The sequence below is a fragment of the Pyxicephalus adspersus genome, chromosome 4 (genome assembly GCF_032062135.1).
Source record: "Pyxicephalus adspersus chromosome 4, UCB_Pads_2.0, whole genome shotgun sequence".
Classification (NCBI taxonomy): domain Eukaryota; kingdom Metazoa; phylum Chordata; class Amphibia; order Anura; family Pyxicephalidae; genus Pyxicephalus; species Pyxicephalus adspersus.
In genome coordinates, this window is record NC_092861.1 from 147327733 (window position 1) to 147352589 (window position 24857).

General features: G+C 39.3%; 1 protein-coding gene across 6 annotated transcripts in view; it reads right to left on the reverse strand.

Annotated features, from left to right (window-relative positions):
• LOC140329571 (toll-like receptor 5) overlaps window positions 1-24857 on the reverse strand; it is a 37478-nt gene that overhangs the window by 3175 nt on the left and 9446 nt on the right. For 2 of the 6 annotated variants that reach the window (XM_072409930.1, XM_072409927.1), the window contains exons 3-4: window positions 1051-1098; window positions 121-267 (exon numbers count right to left, since the gene is read on the reverse strand). In XM_072409930.1, the coding sequence (XP_072266031.1) occupies window positions 121-267; window positions 1051-1074 (171 nt within the window). In that variant the 5' untranslated portion in view covers window positions 1075-1098. Of the gene's footprint in view, window positions 1-120; window positions 268-1050; window positions 1168-13237; window positions 14382-14644; window positions 22033-24857 lie in introns of those variants that run through there. The other 4 variants (XM_072409929.1, XM_072409928.1, XM_072409931.1 and 1 more) reach the window with 4 other exon arrangements.

Consider the following 24857-nt stretch of genomic DNA (forward strand, 5'->3'; position numbering starts at 1 on the left):
ACTGTAGTCTTCTTCATGGAAAAATAAGACATCCCCCTGAAAATAAGACCTAGGGCATATTTTGGCATTTCAAAAACTATAAGACAGTGCCTTATTATAGGGGAAACAGGGTATCAATACCGTGTCCACATTGTGAAAGTCAATCCTCTGATCTTCCTCCTCCTCCTCTTCCTCGGTGCTGTACTCTTCCATGGTCTCTCCACTCACAAAGTGTATTATCCTCCTTGGGAGTCTCTTCTTCTCCACGTCTGCCAGCTCAACTTCCTTCTGCACACAGATGGAGTCAAAAGCGGTATTATTATTATTTTTTTATAGTGCCAACATATAAAGTAGCGCTCTACAATTAAACAGGGGATGCAAATGACTGACAGATACAGACAGTAACACAGGAGGAGGAGAGGACCCTGCCTGAAGAGCTTACAATCTAGGTACCAAGTTTAGAAGGTAAATCTTGAAGCCACTGGATTGGCATGACAGTATAGACATTGATTTCAAAGGAGAGATCAGCAGCCTGGATTCTGGAAAGGATTTCTTTTAGAGCCAATTTACACATTGCAGCAAATCCCACCATTGCGTGAGATGCCATAGCCACATTGCGATGTACATTTCACACGTTGGTGTTATGTGGTCTGAATTGTCCTAACATATCTTCTCAGGAGCGCTGCACCACAGCAAGACACTATGCTGCTGAAAATATCCCATTTTTGGACAAGCATCAGCACAACCTAACCAGACCTGACACAGCCAGGCAAGTGGCATTTCCAAAAGGAGATCAGCAATTGCAGCTTGTGGTCTGCTGTCCTTTACAAGGAATCTATCTTGAAGTAAGCAAGGGGGCAGCCATTGGGTTAGACATGGACCCCCTGACCACCCATTGTCATCTGGGGGTCAGGTGATACACCTGAGCTACTACAAGCTGCCAATATTCAGATAGCAAGCAATGTGCAGGTGAAGGAGCAATCTGACATTTCACCAATGGGCACCAATGCAACAAAAAGCAAAGAGCAATTCATAAAGATTAACTTTTGAATGCAGATGACTGTCACTCACCATTATGACGTCCCCGTCGGACATGTCTGCCGTCTAATGTTTTTTCTTCTGAAAGCCAGGAGGAAAAACAAGAAAATCAAGAAGTGAGATGTGGGAGGGTGGCCGGTGACAAGGTCCCTGGGGGAGGAGTGGAGAGGACATTAAATCCGGACACACACGTTACAATATGAATCTGCAATATTTGCCAACAACTGATCAATCACATGAGGCTGCCTGTGGTGCAAGGGTTTGAACAGGTGATTTTGGGTCTTTTTAACAAATATAGATAGAACTAGGAAGTTTTAGAAAGTCTGCCATTGCTCAAATCCTTTATATATATATTCCTGCACAAACTTTTCACATAGCAAACAAGAGCATGGTGCATTGCAAGGGTGACATACAAATCCAAATAACTAAGACGTCAGCACTTATTGCTAAATCCCATAAGCCCAATAGTCCCCTTTATCAAGGCAACAAACAGAATCTTGTGTGACCTCAATTAGGGAAATCCCCCCTCTCTCTAATCATCATGTTTTAAACCATTGGGAATGGGAAATCCATGAGCTTTGAGTTGCCTGTATAACATAGAGCAAAGGTTAATCATTCAATGGGGGCATTAAGTGAATTACCCTTTGGGGCAAATCTCCTCTCTCCATTAGGTTTCTGCAACAGGAAGTGAAGAGAAATCCCTCCAAAGAGGGCACAAACAGCATAAAATATGCAGACAGGGTTTTACCTGTTCCTATTCCATCCCAGACTTTTCACAAAGTTGGCTGGATATAACTCTTGGTAAACCTGGAAGATAAGATTTGGATGGACTGACCCTGTAAGAAGTTGGTAGTCTGGCAAAGGTCAGGGGATGGATTACCTGTGCAATGTCTGGTCTGATCCCAGCAACCAATGCTTCACATATCATGGAGGGTGTGCAGGTAAGTCAGCGGTGTGATGTGCTCAGTGCAGAGATCCTGGCCTGGACTTTTGTTTGGTTTAAGGGCAGATCTGCAATTCTTGTACATAGTCATTATTAGAGTCCTGGCACACAGGGACAGTTCCATGAATGCTGTTTGCTGAGCTCAGTGATGTGATTAGGTGGGAAGAGTCAGAGCCGGACTGGGTTTAAAGGGGAATGGTAATCCAAAAGTTTTTCCGCATATATATGTAGATTAAATCTGCCCCCAGCCTCCCTTTTATTTAATCTGCCCCCAGCCTCCCCTTTTTTTTAATCTGCCCCCTAGTCTTCCCAATAATCTTGCATCTTCTCTCCTGGATAGAAATTGCTCCTATATCAATGCACACTGTGAGCTTCTTACATTAGAAGCTGCAGCAAACCAAATAGACCCTCCCTCATTTCCTTAATGGAGGAAGTCCTGCATCCCCTGGCCCCCACCTCCCCAGCCTGACTGTCTCTGGCCTGTCTTTGCACCTTTAAACAAAGCTTCAGTTTAAATCAACTAAATACATTTCAGGTGCATCCAAACCAAATCTGTAAGTCTTACATGTTGTTCTCTTTAGAAAGTAGCCACAGCTCGATTAGAAAAGCTTGTTCCTTGCCAGCATGCTGCACAGAAGGATAAGCAGTGGACTCCCTGTAGAGGTCAAATACACCTTTAGCTTTCCAATCATCAGGAGGAGGATTGCTGCAATATTCAACATCAGGCTTGAGATTCCACTGCAGTTTCTAAATCTGCCACTAGATGTCCTCAGTCCAATGGCCAGCATGATTTATCCAATACCTTCTGAGCCCAGGTTACTCTGGCCCTACCCCCAGCCTGTTACTGGACTGCAAAATGAGAAATATTAAAGTGATTAGCTTGTCTCCCCGTCAGACTGCTTTCTCCTCCTATCAGTATGCTACTTAGTACATGAACTGGTTGGCTCCTTGTACTGCTTCTTCTCAAAAAGAGACTGATACCACTTCAAATTCAGCTACTTACATTGTTTGCATTTAAAAAAATACATTTAATAATATAATATTGATTATAGAGCTGCATTTATTTGCATGTCTCATTCATGGCTAGAGTTTACATTTCTTTAGAACATTTTTTTTTCTTTTATATGATTTTTTAAGAACTGGCTTGTTCCAAAATTTTGGTATCAGACTTTTGACTGCTGCTCTAGGGAAGATTATAACATTTATGTTACATTTTAGTAACTTAAGTTGCAATTTAATTGCAGTTAAGGTACCCTTGTTTATTAGTACATCGTTTAACGCACATTCTTTGTTCTTCAGTTACATATTATGGCCTGATGGTGTCAGTGTTGCTTTTGCTAAAAAGCTGTGTTGGCCTGCTGTAGAACGCAGGGGAGACAGAGACACCTGGTGGCTAGAAAAGGTATTGCGTTTCATTGATTTAATTAAAACATTGCTGGGAAATATTTACAGAAATTTAAACCCTCACTTAATACTAAGAGGACAACACATAGGAAAATATAGGAGGTGTAGCAAAAATACCTTCTGACTTTTAATATGATATAATTAATGTATTAGAAAAAAATTACTTTATCAGTATGATATCTTATTCCTATAACACTATCAAAAGTTCAGAAACGTGATTTAAATGGAAATTATATTGGAGTATGAAAAATACCTTTCCCTTCCCCCCCCAAAAAAAAATAGATACACTCATTCTGTAGCTCCTTTTACCCCATTTATTGGTTACCTTTCCACCCCTCTTTTTCCCCTTCTCTACCCTTACTGCCCCATAAAATGTACCCCTTCCTCTACTTGCACATTCCCACCTTTTGCACTGTTACCTTATTATATTCTGAGCTCTTCCCCTCCCTGTTCTACTTTCCCTTCAGTGGTGGACATATGGAGGAGTAAAGTGTGGCAATGCATGAGGTCCCAAACATCAGGGGCCCCGAGAGAGAAATGACCCCATTGGTGTGTTGCTGCTCATTAAGTTTCCAATCACAGACTGGGAGAGGGGAAGTGACCAAGTGATGTTGGATGATGATGATGATGGTGATGATGATGCACAATGTTCATGATCACATATGGCTTCAATCCATGTCACCGATACATAAATCATAGTAGTAAATTGAAATAAGCTGTGATTCCTGATTCCTCAATATATCTGAAATTCTTGAAATTTAGTGAATGTTGGTTGAATGGGATGGTCATCCTCTACAGAAGCACAAATGAGCCAGAAGCTGAACATATTCCAAAGAAGTCCAATTACATTTTTGGCTTTGAAGAGATTTATGTCTACAGACACATACAAATAATATGTAGCTTGTCAATCATCAACTGACTACTCCCAGACCTGCCCACTGCTTCTTTCATTGACAGCTCTACCTCTGCTGTTGAATCCCTTCCACTGTGATCTGCAGTGCCTAAGAGGGGGAAGGTGTGAGGCGCTAGTGTCAGGGAAAGGATGCTTTTAATGTACTTTATGAGTGCATTATGCAAGCCTGTTGGGTGAATGTTGGGTATAATCATACTGTGTAGAGGGTGGGAGAAACTTAAAGGGGCAAATCATTTTTAAAATCAGCCGTTACATCACTGCTTTAGCATTGGCAAGGAGTTGTCGGGGAGAAGCCCACCTCTGACAGCCCCTAACCAATGCAAAGGCAGGCTCACCATGTACATTGTCAGCCAATGTCTACCTTGCCAACACACAGAGGTGACATTGCCAGGGTGAGTTTGGGCGATCTTTAAAGTGATATTTTACCCCTAAGCCATGCAGGGGATGCACTATAAGGCATACATGGCCATCCATGGTGCTGCACTGACTCTAGTGGACTTTCAGATGTTGGCAGCAGCGTTGACTTGGGCTGTGACTTTATCAGAACTGGTCCAAGACCAAAACCATTGTTATAGAACCACTGTAATCCAAAACAATTGCAGGACAGCACCACATTGACACCTGGACCACTAGATGTAACCGCAGGTCCAATCAACATGGAAGGAGATTCATTAAACTTATTCCAGATTTAGGTTTCGTATCACTTTTATATAAACCGAGAAAATCTAAATATGAAAGAATTGTACTGACTTTATTTTTTCATCCCTTTACATGAAAAAAAAGTTTTGCAAGAATTTCTGGGTACTTAATATAGTCAAATTCCAATAAATTTTTAACAAACCAGCTGACTTCTATTTTTTATGAATTCATCAGTAATTCTATTTGTGATAATACCAAATTTTTCTTACCAGAATAGACTTGTTATTGAGATGCATGGCCAGTCAGAACTTTTTTATCTTTACTATCTAGTTTTGGAGAAGATGGGAAAAGACTGGAACCCTTGTTATGCTTTTACTGATATCCAGAGATCTTTTATAATTATTTCTCCTCACTTCCTGTTTTGTGACTTTTATTAGAAAGGAAATAAGAGGAACTTTCCAACAGCAATACAGACTATATATATATATTTATATATATTTATGGATGGGTAGTAATAGAGGAAGGGTAAAGCCCATATCATACATTTATTGCTGTGTCCCTGTGCCAGATACTGATAGCAGCACAGGAAGTGATGGAACATTTCTCTAATAGATTAGTATTATGGGTGTAATAGTATTTCTAATTCTATCCAAAACAATATATATAAGAATGATAAGCACTTTAAATGTAATAAACCTGATGTGGTAACCTCCTATTGGCTGTCCAATGGTAGGGACCTTTTATAATGGAGAAGAGAATGCAGCAGGGACATCAGGAGTTTTCCAATATTGATCATTATTGATGGTATAAATGTTTGCCCATGCACATGGCTGGGTGGTCTGTATGTATCCTTGATACAGGGGGCCCCAGTATCCCCATAATTGTTGTTGGCTTAATGGAACTCCATGCAGTTCTAGAATATGGATGTACATTTTGCTGAGCACCCTAACATGAGACTAACATGGCATGGCATGCTGCTTGAGTTTTTGAAGTACAGGGGTACAGGTGGGGACTGGTTGATGTGTGCACATCTGCTGGATCATTGGTGTCCGGCATCCCAAAGAGGAGCTATCAATGGATCTGTCTGCTGGATTTAGGTGAGTATATAGTTTTTTTAGTACCCTTGGAGGGGTGTGGTGGTCAGGAGATGGTTTCTCCTAATGATAGGTATTGAGGTACAATGTATACCTTTTATTCTATTTTATGCTAACACTGGTGGCGAGGTTGCAGTTTCCCAGGGGACTCTACCTGTAACATCTCCTGGCAGCAGCTCCATAGAGAATGCATTGGTGTGGCAGTTAGTGGTACAGTACTGCTCACTCCCACCAGCTGCCAAATGTCCAGAAACTGGTTGCAAGTGACCAAGCAATGTGCCATCTGTGCGGGATCTCTTGATCTCAAAGCAGGTCTGAAATGTAATAAATTGTGACCGCCTATTGCATTTTTCGACCATGATGAAGGGATGACATTCTATGAAACGTGTTGGCCTAAATTATGACAAATTTAATATTATGAGTGTTGGTTGAAAACAAATGGTTTGGTGATCCTTTCTTCTTCCATGTCCTATGCACCTGCTGCTTGTTCCTACAACTACTACTTCCCCCAAGATTTATCCTGCAGAATTTTATTAGAATCATCGTTAGCAATTATTTTTAATGCCTCCTCCCTTCCATGCAGAACACTGGAGCTGAAATGAGTGATGGCTTTCTTATCTCATGAAGTAGTGCCAGGTATATAGGTGGCACACAAAGGTCATGTAGAGTTCATAAATTCTAACAAAGCTAATTACTGCAGGATCAGAAGATTATTCTCAGCCTTAAGAATAAAATATTGCGTAAAGAACATCAATAGAATCAATGAATGACTGCCCAGAGAAAAGCCATGAATGCCCATTAAAATTTAACAGATCAGGATTTCTTTTTTGAATATTGTACAGTGAGGCTTTTGTTGGCAATCTTGGAATCTTGACGGCGTTAAAAGATCGATGATCTCCAGGGGGAAGGAACTACCATCCATTCACTCAGGATGGCGCAGAGTTTTCTCTGCCGTGCTACAATCTCATTCTTTTTATTGAGATCAAGGTGACGTCTGTTTTCCATCACCCCGATTACGTCTTCACGGCCAATGACTTTCCCTCCAGGGAGTGAAGTGGAACACACCGGCCATCTCTGATGACAAGCCAGCTTACAACAATCGCTTCAGTTCATGAAACTTGCTCTTGTTACTGCGCAGCACTGCCGAAATCACAATACCTATTTGTATCAGGACTGCAAAAACAAATCAGGTGCTCTGAGGCTTTTCTCTGGGTTTCCTAAAGCCAGGGAACAAATCCCAGCTTGAAGCTGAATGACACATATTGCAGCTTGATAGGCCTTATATGTGTTGGCTGCATTTGTTTTCATTTTTCAGACTTTCTTTCTTTAATTTGCTCCTGGTAACCCTGCCAGTAACACATTTCGTGTCCATTATGAAAGGATCAAGCCACTGGACAGCCACACTCATTTCTCCATTCTATCCATAGTGGGAGCCATGGTGGTTACCCAGGCTTCCTCGACAATGTGGACCATTGCACTCCCGAAACACAAAATTTGGCCTGGAATCAGCCTATTGTGATCCTTGCACAGCATGGCTGGAGTGTCAGAGGCAGCACAAGCACCCAATCAATTCTTGCTTTGAGAATAAACATGCTGATAGGAAGAGAAAGCAGAATGACACAGAGTTGAGCTATTCACTGGGCTGTTGGAGAAAATGGCGCAGGAGATCTTAGCCCCATTTGGGAAGTTGCGAAGTCCAACAGCTGCCAACCTCTAATTTGAAGGATTTTGTAGTCGCCAGCCTGGTTAGGGTGGAACCAGATGATAAAGTCTACTCTGAGAGATGGAAGGTTCTATTGTTTTGAAGAGGCCAATGCTTGGGTTCAGCATCCTTTCAGGTGAAGGCAACAAGAACAGAATAGTTGTTTATTAATTGCTGAGGCCAGTTGGAGATGGTAGCCCATGAAGTGACCATCTATGGAACCAAGGAAGGTTCTGGCTGGCGCATGGAGCCTGGTAGAGGATGGCCTTGGGTTGGCAAGGATGCTTAAGTATATATGGACAATGAAGAGCTGCAGCAAGGGTGGTAGTTGGTGCCAGGGGTATGTAACATCTGTGGGTTTGTAATTGTTCCTTTCTGTCCTTCTATACTCAGGCTCAAGTCACACAACACTCAAGGTGGAAGCTTGACCACTGCCCACTGACAGCGGATCAAATCCTTCCTTATGGATAGGTACACTGTAGCATTAAATATGGCACCCCATCCACTAACTAACTCCAATCATCACTCATTATGTTTATAATTTGCTATTCTATGTTATCCCTAAAGGTGAAACCTAGTTGGCTACTTCAGCACCAATAATACCATTTTGTTTATGAGCAGTGAAAAGATGGAGGAAACCCCAGAGAATGTCCCAATTAAAAGACTGGCAGAGCGAATATGTGGATTGCCTCTGTGTCTGTCATTGTTATCTGATTTACCTAAGAATGTGATATAATGTATTTCCCTATTGAATGAATTGCATACCCACCAAATAATAACAAAGCAATTATGTTAATAACCCAGCACTATGTTATTGACAGTGGGGAATTTTATGCCATGATTCATGCCACTGACAATAACTCACACTATTGCAAATCACATAGCTGCCAAGGGTGTTTTTTGATATGTGATAATTCAATGTTACAAATAATTATGTATAGCATTACAATCCTACCATTTTTGGAAGAAGTATTATCAGATAAAAATAGGTTACTGTTCTTCCTAAGAAGTCTCTGGAGGTCTCCAATGTACCTCTGCTGCTCTGCACCACGGGCCCCTCTACACCGTGCATTAAACATTCCCTGTCTATCTCCATAGGAATCTCCCCCATTCTGCTTCATAGGCATCTCCTTCATATTGCTCAAATGGTACCTACCATTCTCCATAGACACTTCCCTTACTCTGCTTCATGACCACCTCACCTGTCCTGCTAAGCCTTTTTCTCACACTGTTTCATAGGCATTTCCTTTCCTTGGTCCATATAGGCACTGCCTGTGCTATGCTAAATAGGTATCTACTCTGCCCCTTTATAGGCTTCAACCCTGTTGTGCTTTTAAAGCATCTCCCATGCCTTGATCCATAGGCACCCTGATTATTCAACCTCATAGGCTCCTGCACTACCATTCTCTATAGGCACATCCCCAGCCCTGCTCCATGGGCTCTCTCTATGACCTGACCCATAGGCTCTTTCACTATTACACTTCATAGGCTCCTGCACTACCCTTCTCTATAGATACATTCTAAGCCCTGCTCCACAGGATCCCCAATGCCCTGATCCATAGGCACTTCCCCATTGTGCTTTATAGGTTCCTCCCCTGCTCTGCTCCACAGACATCTCCCATGCCCTAATCCATTGGAATTTCACCTATTCTGCTTAATGGGTTTCTCCACTACCATACTCTATAGGCACCTACCATGTCCTGCTTCAAAGGCACCTACCATGCACCAATCTATACGTACTTCCCCCATTCTGCTACATAGACACCTTGTCTGCCCTGCTCTATGGGCCCTTTCCCTGCTCCTGTTAAATAAACATTGTCTGCCAGTTGGGTATGTAGGTGATGTCCAACAAGCCTTTACTTTCTATTGACATCACCCCATCACCTCTTTCTTTTTCACCTTGCCCTTTATTATTTTCCCAGTCTACTTTTTTGTATTATTTCCCCTTCCTCTTTATTTTGGCAGTTTTGTTATTTTCCCATACAAGTCATCAGTATCATATACTTTTTCTAATATTTATGTCAGCTCATGGAATACCCCTTATTATCCTTGTAGCCTTTTCTAGTGCAGTTTATAGCTGATGCCTGTGCGCACACTGAATTTGCTGGGTTATCTTGGGCCATGTTACTTGGGCCACGTGATTCTTATGCCACCCATTTATCTGTTGGCACTCAGTAGGGCTCCTCAGTCTCCACCCCCCGTCATCATAAATTTCCAGACTTTTATTCCTGTTTAACCAGTTAAGCTTTGTGAATTTTGTTACATTACGCCCATACTAGTATATGGGTGTAATGTAAATAATTCACAAAGCTTAACTTTTAAAGGTTGGTAAAGTTTATACTATAATGCTGCCAATTACTAAAATATTACCATAAAAATAATAAACTTCCCAAGTAAATCAGCTGGTGATATCCTTGTTGCATTCTCTAAGGCGTGGTCAGTCCTTCCTTCGGCGATGTACATGGAAATGACTCTCAGAATCTACCATGGGGTGTATATCTCCCCATAGTGTGCATATTTGATGGGCTATGCCCCTACCTCTAACTGTCTTAAGTCTGCACAGGATCGGGCAGCCATACCATGCTTTTTGGAATCGCCGTAAAATAAAACGGTTCTGGCAAGACGTGGCTCATTACATTACTTCTCATTTGAATAACTATGTTCCATTGACCCCGGAATGGGCTATTTTAGGTACCTATCATTTATACGGGGCAAAGGTTACTAGGGGCAGCTGGTTTATTGGCTATCCTCTCCTTAGTGGCCAAAAAAACAATGCTACATAAATGGCTAGACCCAAATCCACCGACACTTGTGCTTTTTCATTTGGGTATGTTTTCAGAATGGCCCGGATTGAGGTATCTCTGGATAAGGAAACTAAGGTGGGGAATTTTTTGAAATATCACAATCCTTTATAGAGACCCAGTCTCATTCAATAAAACGCCAGATTATGTCTACCTTGGAACATACCTCCTGCTATGCATTGCACATGTCAGAAAATGACTCCCCTGTGGTCTTAGATGATATGTGAATAGAAACTTGTGGCACACTTTGCACCTCCCTATGTCCGCCCATGATCACAAGTAAAGTTTGCTTTCAATTTTTTGGTACTTGATCAGTATAAAGTGATCAGTTTGTAAATACCTGATATTGTCAACAAGATGGTGTTTTTTGTTTTCTTATGCTTCTGTTATGTTTTCCTTGATTTTTTGTTAGTTTATTCCATGTATTTTTTTTACACATTTGTATATTTTATGTCAATCTATTTGTTATAACCCTTGTTGTTGTTCTGTTTCTATTGTTCTTTATTGAAACATCCTTTAATAAAAAGGAAAAAAAAAGAATATACTTATTATACCTTTTTATGGTAATATTTTTAGTAATTGGCAGCATTATAGTATAAACTATACCGACCTTTATATTTTGTTTATAGTATCTAACATAACATATGTGTATGTTCTGATTGGCTTGAACCAGCAATCATACATTATTGCAACTTTCAGGAAGGTGGACTGAAACCTACCAAAATGTTGCTTAAAGACATTCTGGACAATTGTGCTCCCCTAACCTAGAGACAGCAGTTTGGTGAAGGGTCCTTTCTGTTCTACCATGACTATATCCCCATGTACAAAGCCAGCTCCATATAAAGACATGGTTTTGTAGGTTTGGTGTGGAGGAACTAGAAAACCTGTATAGGGTCCTGACGGCAACCCTACTGAATACCCTTAGGATGAATTAAAAGACCAATATTTAGGCCAAGATCCTGTTATTTGTATTTCAGTATTGTTTCTCCTTTTTTCTAAAGATATATATGGATATGCTGCAACCAATATTTTATGTGTATCTGTGTAAATGAAAATCCTTTAATAAAGAAATTTTAAACATAAAAGACCAATATTGAGCAAAGTCTGCTTGTCCAGCATCAGTACCCCACCTCACATAAGTTCTTTTGGCTCAATAGGCAAAAATTTCCATAGACCTTTCTAGTGGGCACTCAAGGCAATACAAGGGGCCAATGAGGACTATCCTGCCTGCACATGTGCCAAAAAAGCAGGTCTGATGACCCATCAATGTGTTGCTGTTGCTATTGTCCAGTCAGCATTATGGAGGGAGAATGGTGACACCAATGTGTTTTTTAAACTTTAAAAGAAAAAGTGGTGTCACCCAGCTGCTGTCTGGCAGAGAGGAATGAATCACAAAACTGGCTGGAGGGAATTTAAAATATTTTCTGGATAAGAAAGTTCACAGATATGTGGATCTTAGTTGTGTATTTAAGTTAAGCCATTGGGGCATTGGAGTCCAAAGAAGTCATCCCTAACCTCTCCGACCACCGTGGAGGTACTGGGGTACTGAAATCTCATCTCTTCTCCCCTTTAGGCTTGTTCCCACGAACGCTCTCCAGGCATTTACCATATGCATGCCAGCCTGCCAGCCACCATGCAGTCAGCACTGCGGTACCTCTTCAAAAAGAATATGCATTGACAAGGTTTTCATTGACCATTGGCTGGTTATCTTTAACTACCCCGACTGCCTACTATTCATTTCCTGTGGGCAGCAAAACACTGCTTGAAATATTCAAGGTTACTTGCAATAAGTAAAACAATAACCTTACTGCCCATGTGAATCGGTCCCATATTTTCTCATGCTTCAGCGTCAATGTAAACAAACAGCAGCTGTTTGAAATTATAAGGAACTGAAATGGATTTTAGAGTCTCTGCTGGGATCTTTAAGGATGAATTACTCCATAACACATTCAGCTAGAGAGGTCAAAGGTGACTTTTAAAACCTTTTGATGCCTTGTTAATAATATTAGGAATATATAAAAACTTTAATGTCCCAGATCTGGGCACAGGTTTACTTTAATCTGCATCTCATTTGTGTGACTAAATCTACATATTTTATCATGGTAATAAACCATAGTAACCAATCTTGTATCATCTTTACTTTTAGATCAAGGGAAAAACATTAACAAAACCCACAAGCTAAAACATGAGTCAGAACTGATACATTTTATTTTTCCTCTTTAAGATATAGAGATGCAAAGAATTAAATTGTTGTTTCAAAAAAAAACATTACTATCAGGAACAAATTCAGTAAATAAATACAGAATATTTCAAATATTTGATTTAGCTAAGGCTGTGGTATAATTTCTGTATTGAATAAATAGCATAACCACCAAATAATAACAAAGCAATTATGTTACTAACCCAGCACTGGTATGCTATTGGTATGTATTGGGGAAATTCACCCAAGTGACGATAACTTACACCATTGCAAATCACATGGCTGCCAGGAGTGCTGCTTTGATATGTGATATTGTATTATTTTAATTTATTATATATGCTGCATTTGGAAGACCAGAAAAGGTTCCTGTCCCCCTAAGAAGCCATTGGGACAAGGTTCCTTCCTACCCTGCTCCATAGGCATCTACCCCACCCATAGGCACATTCCCTGCTACACAGCATAGGCATCTACCCCCTCCACCTGCTTCATAGGCATTTCCTTGGCACTGCCTAAAATGTACGTACCTTTTCCATATCCATAGGCACCTCTTATGTCCTTCTCCATAGTCATTCCCCCTACTCTGCTTCATAAGCACCCCCTGACCACAGGTCCTTCTCCCATCCTGCTCCATAGGCATTTCCTATTCCTGGTTGTAGCAAAAGACCTGATGGTTCATAGTGCTTACTGGAAACCATGGTGATGCAGCTGTTTGTAGAAAGGTAAGAGGAGTATCCTGCTTTAATAATTTGTTGATGAAACCCAGGTTATAAATTGATCATTGATACAAGGTGGGAGTTGGCGAAACCTAAACAACTTCTGAGCAGGAACATTTTTTCTGTTTTGTCGGGAGCCTGGCCAGCTTTCTGGGATGATTAAATAGTTATTTGCTTAACTAAAAGTTTCCTCAGGTAGAAGCCTCAGCCATAAGTGGACCACTGTCCAGTCCGGAGAGCCCCTGCCTGACTGTCACAGAACTTCCCAGTCATTGTGGGTGAGGAAGAAGTCAACTCTCTTGGTGATGTAATATTTTTGTATATAGAAGCTAATCACACTTTTATAAATTATTATTATTATTATTATTATTATTAATAATAATAAACAGGAATTTTAAAGCGCCAACATATTACGCAGCTCTGTGCATTAAATAGGAATATAGTGCCTATTAGTGTGCTTCTTGATATTGTTTTGCATTTATTGCTGTTCTTGTATATGAATTATTGAAACTGTTGAATAAAATCATTAATTGCTGCAATAATTTTGTCTGACTCTTACTGTCACATATCCTAAGCAAAACACTCCTGCACTGCTACATACTGTGGGGACTTTTCCAACCCCTCTCCATATGCATCCCCTGGCTCTGTTCTAACAGCACCTCTGCTGCATTACTCAATGGGCATTTTCCTTTCCTTATCCACTGGCACCTCCTATGCCCTGCCCAATAGGCATTTCCTCTATTCTGCATCATAGGGTCCCCCATTAGCCAGCTCCATAGTCATCTCTACAGTCATTCCCTGCCCTGCTTTACCCGTGAAATAAATCTACCAGGGGGCAAATCCAATGCCCTGATGAAAAGGTTCTTCCTTTATTCTACAAAGTCTCTTCTATGATCCTTAAGGATGAATCACCCCACAGTACATTCAGCTAAATAGGTCAGATCTGACTTATAAAGGCTTTTCATGCCTTGTTAAGAATAAGAATATATAAAAATGTAGGTGTTTCAGATATGGGCAGAGGTTGGTTTTATTCCGTATCTCATTCCTGTGACTAATTCAACACTATTTATCTATAAATGCCACAACACACAACGTTTTATGATTTTCATTTCAGATTAGATTTTTGCTAATAGAATATAAAAATATGAATTTAAACCATCACCATCACTGATTCATTTTTTTTTCTATAAAATACAGATGTAAAAAAATCAAACACGCTTCTAAAAATGTTTTTTATTCAGAAATAAAGTCAGCTTTTCTTAATAAATACTGAATATTTCAAATTTTCATGTGCATAAAACTCTAAACAAGAGTGACGTTCCTCAAAAAATGCTACACAAATACACGTCTGTATCATACACAAGAATACATAAATATAAAAGATGGATAAAGCATGATTACTATGAATTTTCTCATTCTTTTCTTTATACAAAATAAAATCTGTAAGCAGCTGTGTTTTGGTTGGACTCTGATATGTCAGAAACCCCCTGTTCCCACGTACAGCCGCTGGCGCCCTCTGCAGGATTTCTTTAGTGGAGTTCCTGATTTAATTTGCTTTCTACCAGATTCACTTGGGTTCAAGAAGGTGCTTGATGGCTGAGGTTGAAAATCTCAGCACCACAATACCAGACACTTCTAAACATTTAATGGGTTTTTTAAGCTCATTATTCTGAATGGTATTCTGAACTCTCTATAAGTTGTATTATCTTCTAAATCTACAAATAAATCCAAAGATTTTATTCCTCCCCTTAACAGAGCAAGCTGCCCATCAAAATGGTAGTTGGAGAAGTTAGTAGAAACCATTAGGTGCTCATCTTTTAAACCATTACATGCCCATCCAAGATTACCCAGTCCACAGGGTGACAACCTTGCTGAGCAATTTCACTGCAGAATAAACAGGGTTGTCACCTTGCTGCAGAAAATGGAAATAAATGGATCTACTGGCAGGATCAACAGGTTGTGAAACCATATTATAAGTAAATGTCGGGGAAGGGGTCTCAGAAAAGCAAAAACTCCTAGGAAGTGTCAGCTTGCAATATATACGTCATTTCTAATGTTGCCTATCCTTGCACTTTTAAATAAAACAAATGCATTTTCCAAACTCTGCAGCTGAAAAGTAAACCTAAGTAGCAACCGCCATTGAAAACCAAGGATTCCATGTGGGGCTACTATAACACTTTGATTTGTCTGTACCGTCCTGTGCATGCATTGGTCTGGAGCCGGCGTCTGACCATACAGAACTGTCTTTGCTTTGGAGACAAACTGGCCATTATTCTCTATGGCAGGACATCACATATAGAATAATACAGTAAGCAATAGAGATTGGGGACTATGGTGGCACCAAGTAGACCAGATAATAATCACAGGAGATATACCTATTTATTTGCAGGTTTTATATAATGAAACTGGACATATGATAAAAAAATACATTATTGTTGAATTGATAAAACATAAAAGTTAAACATAACCTAACTGAAGAAAAAGCAGAAGAAAATAAAATGTGCATCTGGAAACTTGAGCTTAGTGATACACTATTCATATTCACATAGATTCACAGTAAGCAAAATATATCTTCTCTTGATATCCAGGCACAATTAATATTACATTTAATATTTCATTATTTTAAAGAATATATGTACTTCCACAAATCTAGCGCCTTTACTATATCCAGGAAAATCAAGCAAGTTTGCCTATGTGAATTTGTTTTTTCCTGCCCCTGCTGTTTTCTGTTTTCTAACACTGTCTGTAAGTCCTTGTTAGAGAATAGACACAGCAAATCATAGTATATAAGTACTATATAGATAATAGTAGATCCTAGATTGTAAGCTCTTCAGGGCAGGGTCCTCTCCTCCTCCTGTGTCACTGTCTGCCATTTGCAACCACTGTTTAATGTACAGCACTGCATAGTATGTTGACGCTATTTAAATCCGGTTTAATAATAATTACAAATTTATAAGTACACTAGAAGTATTTACAGCGTTATGCTAGATGTCCATTCCCCAATTGTAAAATTCTAAATTGCACTCTACCAATTCACATTTTGTTGAATCATTTTCTATCCTTATCATATTATAATTTATTCTTATAATATACTACTCTCCTTGAAAAAATACTATTGAAGACAATGTGAATTAGGAATGAAGGACTGCATGCAATATACAGAAAGCAGGACATTTATCTCACTGTATATCAATGCTTCCGGGTTTGGCGGAACTTCGTCTCAAAGTTTGGGTTCGGGACCCGAACCCCATTGAAGTCTATAGGGACCTGAACTTTGGGGCACTAAAATGCCTGTAAAATGTCCAGGCACTACAGGTGATGAATAGGGACTTGTCCCCATTTATCACTCTTAGTGCCCTGTATTCTTAGATAGAAAAACTCTATCTAAGAATACATAGTACAGCGCTGCAACAGCGATCGCTGTTGCCGTGCTGTGCTTCTACCATGTATTCTTGGATAGAGTTTCTCTATCTAAGAATACAGGGCACAAAGAGTGATGAATGGGGACAAGTCTCCATTCATCACTTTTAGTGCCCGAACACCGAACTCAAACTTTTCCTGCAATGTTCGGGTTCGGGTACCCAAAATCGTAAAGTTCGGTACGGACCCGAACTTTACAGTTCGGGTTCGCTCAACACTACTCAGGGACCTTTCCATGAAAGTCTAGCAGCTTTAAATTTATCTGCAAAGATAGCAAAGAAACCCTTTTGTATAAAGAGATGCTAAAGTCATATTATGGATCATATATATATATATATATATAATGTGCATATTATTATGTTTCGTATAAGCATCTAACTCCCAAATTAAACAATATATATATATATATATATATATATATATTGTATAATTTGGTAGTTAGATGCTTAAAAGACACATACAATTACAGTTAAAAAATATTTTATATATATATATTAACTAACAGTCCTAACCAGATGTGGTAGCTGCATTGATTTTCATTTTTCAGTCTAAGAGAAATTTTTGCTCTTGCCAAAAATCCATGTACAGTCCAGTGTACAAACTAAGTACCTTCTATTTGCATGCACAGGAGGTACAGTGCATTATTAATATTCAGCCAATGAAGAGATAGTGATAAAGCGAATAAAAAGCATTAGGGCTGTTGCAGAGGTGGAGGGGGCTCTTTGGCAGGTAAGTCTGCCATAAGGTGTTAACATGTCCCTCATATCTGTATCTTATAGTAGCAGAACTTTTTGTATTGAATTAAAATCTCAATCAATGTCCTTTTCTATCTAGTATTTGTAACCTACTCACCCCCCTATATTAAAGATGAAGAAAGCAGGATGAGTTAGCAGCCCAATGACAACCATACACTGGAGAAATCAGCATAATCCTCTCTGGGACAGAAAATGTGTTATCAGCAAGATCACCAGGTAAAAATAAAAAAGGAAAACTAAATCAGTTATGATATCTATGGAATGTGAAACTGTGATATAATCATTGTGTGTTTGGATACAATTTAACAAGCTGTATAAAACAGAAAAAATTGCAGGACTGCAAACTGCTGTGCATGGTTAAACCACATTGGATAAATAAAAAGTAAATTGTATATCATTAAATTATGGAAGTACATGTATTCTTTAAAAAGATGAATGGTTAGCTTTTAAACTAAAGGTGTATCATGATGGGGATGGAGGTAAAGCTACAAACATGACCAAACGTGATCCAAGATAAACGATCATCTTATGAATGGTCCCCCCAATGCTCCACCATGGTGGATCACTAAACTACTTACTGGTTAAACTGCTGTAATTTCCTCCCTTTTACATAGAACATGGCTGTGTGTACAGAGCTCATTAGTTCTTGTGTACATAGAAAAAGATTGACATCAATTTGACATCTATTCAAAGCTTAACAGTGACCATTTGGTCAGAATACCGACAGGAGACCACCAGTGTCTTCTAATAGATAGGAAAAGCTTAAACACACATTTTAAAATATCTAAAAACTACTAGTAATATTCACAAATGTTTCTGTAACACGTACAAACCAGAGACAGATCTGGAGACACAGTCACATTTAAACATAATTGTATACAATCAATACTTCCAGGTAAGAGTCATTTTAGGCTGAACAGGGGTTGTCTGCCGTGTCCTTCAGTAGCAATTCTAACTGTAAATCAGTTATGTAAAAAGACATGACTTCCCCTTTAGCTTAAGAATATTCCCTTCCAATAATTCCCTGAATCTAAATCATTGTATTATTGTAACAGATTATTTTTATACTGCAAGATTTGAGTCAGCTGGGAGATACAACTCTCACCAGCTTGCATGTATCACTTCCTCACTGGCTGGATAAGCTAATCATTGCTGGCTCACTGGTAGCATGGCTGTGATACATACACGCAGGTGAATGTTCTTAATATACCTTTGCTGATCCTGGCCAGGGCAAGTTCTTGGGGTAGAGCAAACTGGGACCCAGCCTCTGCAAGACCCCAACTAATAAAATGGCAGGGGGCAGGAAACTAGAATGCTGTGCATTTGGGACCCCCACTTTATATATACTTAGGGACCCATTTTAGCTAAAACCGTCTCTGCTCATCAGCAACAGGTTTGAAGTCTAACACAGGCTTTAGGGGTAAAGCTCTTGTCTTGAGCTCTTGGAGAACGTAGTTGTTTTTGCTCAATAGAATCATATTATTGCCCAGCTGATCCATAACCTTTCAAATTCTGCGTCAGATTGTCTATGCACATGATAAGTATTAGAGTTAAGTCCATGGATCAACTAGATTTTCATAGACATAACTTGATGCTCTATAGTACACTTTGCAGTGGTTCATCCTTGTGTGAACTAAAACACTAGAATGCTGAGCTAGGCCAGAAAATTAGGCATTCGGGCTGCTTTGCTGAAAAACAATGCCTAGCTGCAAAAGTTGCACAAGCTGAAGATTGGGTTCAGTGAACATGTTGGGGACCTGTAGGCTTTTAGGTCCATCTTTGATTATGCTACATTTTCCTGAGCCAGTCAATAATTTGGGTAATGGAGCAGCTCAGGATACTGGAACTATTTGCTGTAGTTCTATGGTAGATGTCACTGATGGAACTTTGACCTCTTTGTTGTCCAGCTTTTCCTCCCTTAACATTTTGTAGGAAAGTCTGCTTAGAAACCAATCTACGTCCTGGTAGTCCTCTGGCCATTTCAAATACTCACACCTTTGAATGTAAGTCCGTATCGGTTTGTATTTTCTTAATTGGTAGTCTGAGAGTGAGCCAACCACCACCATGATAAGTACGTCCTTCAGGTCGGTGAAATAGCGGCTCTGAGCATAATTCAACGCTTCCACGCACCACCCATCCCTCAAGAATTGCTTGGTCACAATACAAACAGTCTTCTTGCTGTTCCAAATGGCATCCCGAATATTTACAATATGATCTTCCCCAGGTATAAAGTTCCTTTCCTCAAAACACAGATTGAACCGGTTCTTTTCACAATATTCAGAATCCAGGTTTTTGAGAAAGACATTTTCCACCCATTGGAAATCCTTTTGCGTGTAACACATATAAGCATCGTATTTGTGTGCTTTTTCCTCTTGGGTTTTTTCTTCAAGCATGGAGAAGACCATCTTCTTATAAAGACCAAAGAAAAGCCCCCGAAAGTATTTATACGTAAATACAGAGATCAAAAAAGTTGCAATGGCAACCGAGGTAAAAACAAATAAAGAAAACCTAATATGCCTTAACAATAATTCATCATCGCAGTCTTCATATTCCAGGCTATATAGAGATTGGTACATAAAAGGTTCAGGGTAAGCACAGAAAATATAAGGAGAATCTTCCACAGTAGTGTTAGTTTGGTTTAACCATATTAAAAAATTTACAAGGGTACAGTCACAAACAAACTGATTAAATCCAATGGTAAGGTTCGTCAATGTAAAGAAAACCTCCGGGTTTGGTGAGAGCAGCTGATTCTTTGAAATATCTAAAGTTAGCAGACTTTTCGGGAAAACGCCAGGGCTTAGAATTCTTAGAAAGTTTGAGGACAAGTTGAGGTTTTCCAGAGAGTTTAGTCCCTTAAAAATACCATCTGGAAGGAACTGGAGATGGTTGTTGGAGAGATACAAATTCTGAAGAACCAAAAGGTTATGAAACACATTAAGGCATCGGGCATCCCCCCAAATTAATTGTATCATATTGTTTGCCAAATCCAGGTGGAAAAGGGAATTATTTAGTGGAATTGTATGGTAAGGATAACAGACAGACAATCGATTTTGATTCAAAGAGATGGCAGTCAGCTCCGTGTTCTGTAAAAGCTTGTGCAATATTCCAAGATCTTCCAACTGATTTTCAGACAAGTGGAGTATTTGAGATTTTAATTCATCACTGTCAATTTTTTTTAGCTTGTTCTCCTTTAGATTTATAAAAAATAGAAACTTTATACTTTCACTAAACACAACGGAGAGAATGGCATTGCCGCTCAAGTCTACAAGGTTTAAATTTGGAAGATTTTTAAAAGCGTTTTGTTGGATTGGCCCGATATGATTGTCATTCAAGTAAATTTGCGCTACGCTTGTGAGACCATCAAATGCATTGTTGTATAATTCTCCCAATAAATTATTGGAAAGATGGAGGATAACAAGTTGGTTCAATCCTTGAAAGACATTTGTTTCAATGCGATTTATTTTATTTGTTGAGAGATCAAGAATTAGCAAGGTGGAAAGATTTGCAAACAAAAAAGGCTCCAGAATGAAAATCAATCCTTTTGATATGTTCAGAACCAGAAGGTCACTGTTGGCCAAACCTGCGAAAGTTAAATTATCCGGATCCTTGAAGTTTTGGAAGCCAAACCCAGGACCCATTAAGTGATGACTAAGTTGTAACTGTTGAATTTTGGTTCCATTTATAACATTGCCTATTGTTTTCACTGTTTGTTCATTTAATGCATTTGCAGAAATGGCCAATATATCCAAATTAATGTTTCGGAAAGGATTTCCACACTTTCCCCAGGTACTGATATCTTGCCAACCCAATTTATTATATGAAAGATCAAGGAGGTTAAAATGCTTCAGCTGAAAACTGTGAAGATCTCCCTCACAAATGCTGGATATATCATTGTTTCTTAAACTTAGCACTTTAAAGTTGTGCAAACGATAAAACAAGGGGTTGGGTTTCAGATATGTTATCTGATTGAAGGACAGCTGCAAAAGATCCAAATTAAACAGATCCTTCAAATAGTCATTTTCCAGTATGGAACTGTTTAACTTGTTGTGGTTTAACAGAAGTGATGTAAGCTTAGTCAAGCCAGCAAAAGCATCTTGATCCAATACCAGCATGGTATTGTAGGATAAATCTAAATAAAAGAGATTTGGTAGATTTCTGAAGCTGTTTTTCTGTATTGTAAGCTTTTTAGTTTCTTGGCCATTAAGATACAGGACCAACATTTCCTCTAGAAGTGGGAATGATGTAGAATTTAGTTCTTGGATGTAATTGTAACTTAAATCAGCATACTGTGTGTAACTTGCCAAATAGGGAACATGAGTTAAATTACAGAAACCAAGTTTAACTTTATTTCCCACAGTCTTGCATCGTTCCTGGTAGCTGAAGACAAGAGGTGCACCAAAGAGAAGTGCTATATTGTAGAACATGACATACCTAAAAAAAAGAAAAAAGCTGGTTAGAACACGTAATACTGACAATAGATATAATAAATAATAACTTTGACGTTGATATGAAAACATATTTTAGAAAGGCTTTATTTTATTTTTATTAATGTGTTAAATGTTTGCCCAATATGGACACAGAAAGCCATAAAAATAAATGATATGAGATCATGACTTTGTCTAGTCTATCCAAATTGTTTTTTAAAAAAAGTTTTGTCTGTCCTTTACTTTAAAAATGTGCAGAATATTCCTGATATTTCACAATTAAATGTATTAGCTTCACCAATAATCATTAAAGCCAATCTAAATTCATCATGCACCATAAGCAATTGCCATGGATTATTTGTTTCATGTTCTCCCCTTAACTTGCATGACAGTGATTCTCCTGTAAACTTTGAGGATGAATTTCTCCACAGTGCTAGCAGCTACAGGTTCCCTTTAAGTGCCCTTGCTACTTAATGAATCAGGGCTTAAGGAGCATGTTATCTTTATGAATCCTGGAGGGCAAATACTATGTAATAAGCTTATTGCCTAAAATATATATAAATATTGACTGTCATTCACCTTAAAGCAAATCTAAAATTAAAAAATTAAAAAATGTGACCGGGCACAGAAGGGACAGATACTGCAATTTTTTTTATTACGCTCTTCTGTCCTCGCTCTATTGTGGGTGCCATAATCTTCACCAAGTCTTCTTCCAGATGTCATATCTTTGCCCATCTTGATAGGCCAGGCCAGAATGATGTGACGCCTGTGCATGCACAATTCATTCAGTCCTGGCCCTAGGGAATGCTAAGATACCCAGCATATCCTGGCATCCTACACTGATAGGCACATGATCAATGCATGTTCTTTACGAAAAGCATTTTCCAACAGGCAGGTAAGCATGTTTATTGTGAAAGAGACATCACCTCTGCAATAAAAAGCCTGCATGATTGCATTGTTCAATTGAAGAATTATTTTTCTGCTTTAAGGCAATTTATAGTGCTATAGTGGCCTTTGCATCAAAACTGCTGCACTTGGCTTAGCCTAATCATCGGTTATGCCTTGAATATGAATTTAGTTTGTATAGTCCTATGTTTTTTTTTATATCAAAGTACAAAAAATCTTTTATTTGCCCTCTTGAACATGTTTGCAGATGAGCTGGCATTGCGCTTCCTCTGGATCTGCTGGCGTTGTATGTGGCGTAATGTTGTCTCTCTTTCATCGTGATTCTGTATTGCCTCACCACCAGCTTTCTGAAGAGCTTTCTGTTTTGTGGCTTCTTGTCTCTTTTAGTGGTTACTTAAACTTCCTGCCAATTCACTTTGTCAAACATCCAGAGCAAGAGAGTATCACTGTGCCCATTGTGAGCTGTGTGCTGGCAGATGTATAACAAGAAAGCAGAAATAAAACCTGTTGTTGGCAATGCCTTGTCACTATTCCTCCTTCATCCATCCAGTTATTGGTTTAATATCCGCTCAGCACAATACAGCTGCAGATATCAGTGCATTGTTACCATTCTTTGCTTTCCTATGATAAGCTCAGTCCTTGCTCAAGTGGATTGGCTGACCACATTCCAGTTAATTATTAATATTACATTGTTAGAATAAAAAGAGCTGCATATGGGAAAAAATGTAATAATAGCAGCTGTTCCCATGACAAAGGACTTTCAGAGATTTGGCATGTTACAGGAAATGTTAACATACGGCTCCTGTATTAAACTAGATGAGTAAAATGCCTTCAGGTTGCAAGAGATAGTTAAAGACTGCATCAAAGTGCGTTATGGTAGAAAGAGCTTTTTATGGAAGAAGAAAGCCAGCAGTGGGACCCCATTCAGAACCGACTTGGGGCCCCCTGCCCTGCAGAAATGACTTGGGACCTCCATGGGGATCCCTTACAGCTGTATGTCTCCCTATGTCCACCCCTGGAAGAAAGTGTTTCCCATATTATGAGACCCCATGCAAAACAATTTAAGACTATATTACAAAAGAGTGTTAGAATGCATTCAGGTTACAGACTATTATCCACCTTTGGATACACTTACACGTTAGATGTGGAAAGCCAGTGGGAGGGACATTTTATTGGGTGTCCTAGAAAACTGAATCCCCACTCCATTAAGCAGAACTTTAGTTGTGCAAGGAAACGCTAGGAGCAGCCAGGCTTATCCCTTTTGCAATAAAATATACTTACCGTCTGCAATGAGCATACACATGTCAAAAGAGACTTATCTCATGTCACAAGAGACTGTTGGAGACTGCTCCCATGTCACAAGAGACTGTTCTCATGTCACAAGAGACTGTTGGAGACTGCTCCCATGTCACAAGAGACAGTTAAAGACTGATCTCATGTCACAAGAGACTGTTGGTGATTGCTCCCATGTCACAAGAGATGGTTAGAGACTGATATCATGTCACAAGAGACTGTTATAGACTGTTCATGTCACAAGAGACTGATAGAGACTGCTCTCATGCCACAAGAGCCACCACCCCTATCTTCCCCCATCAACATAACCTTTTATGTGGCTTCTGGGGAAGTATATGAATCAAATATGAATACTAAAGTGCAGTGTTTCTCGACAACGGGAACCCTTGAAATAACTTTTAGGTCTTCAGGGAACCCCTTTTATAAATAATATATCCACAGATCACAGTATATTAGTGTGGTGGTCAGTGGGAAGAATTCCGCTTACATTGCTGGTCATTGGGAAGAATGTCACCTTACAGATAGCCAAAAAGATCATTGGGGTCACTTAAACTGACATGAGAGGTGCAAACTGCTCATCGCTCAAGGAACCCCCAGCAACTTATGGAGGAACCCTGATTGAGAAGCACTGCT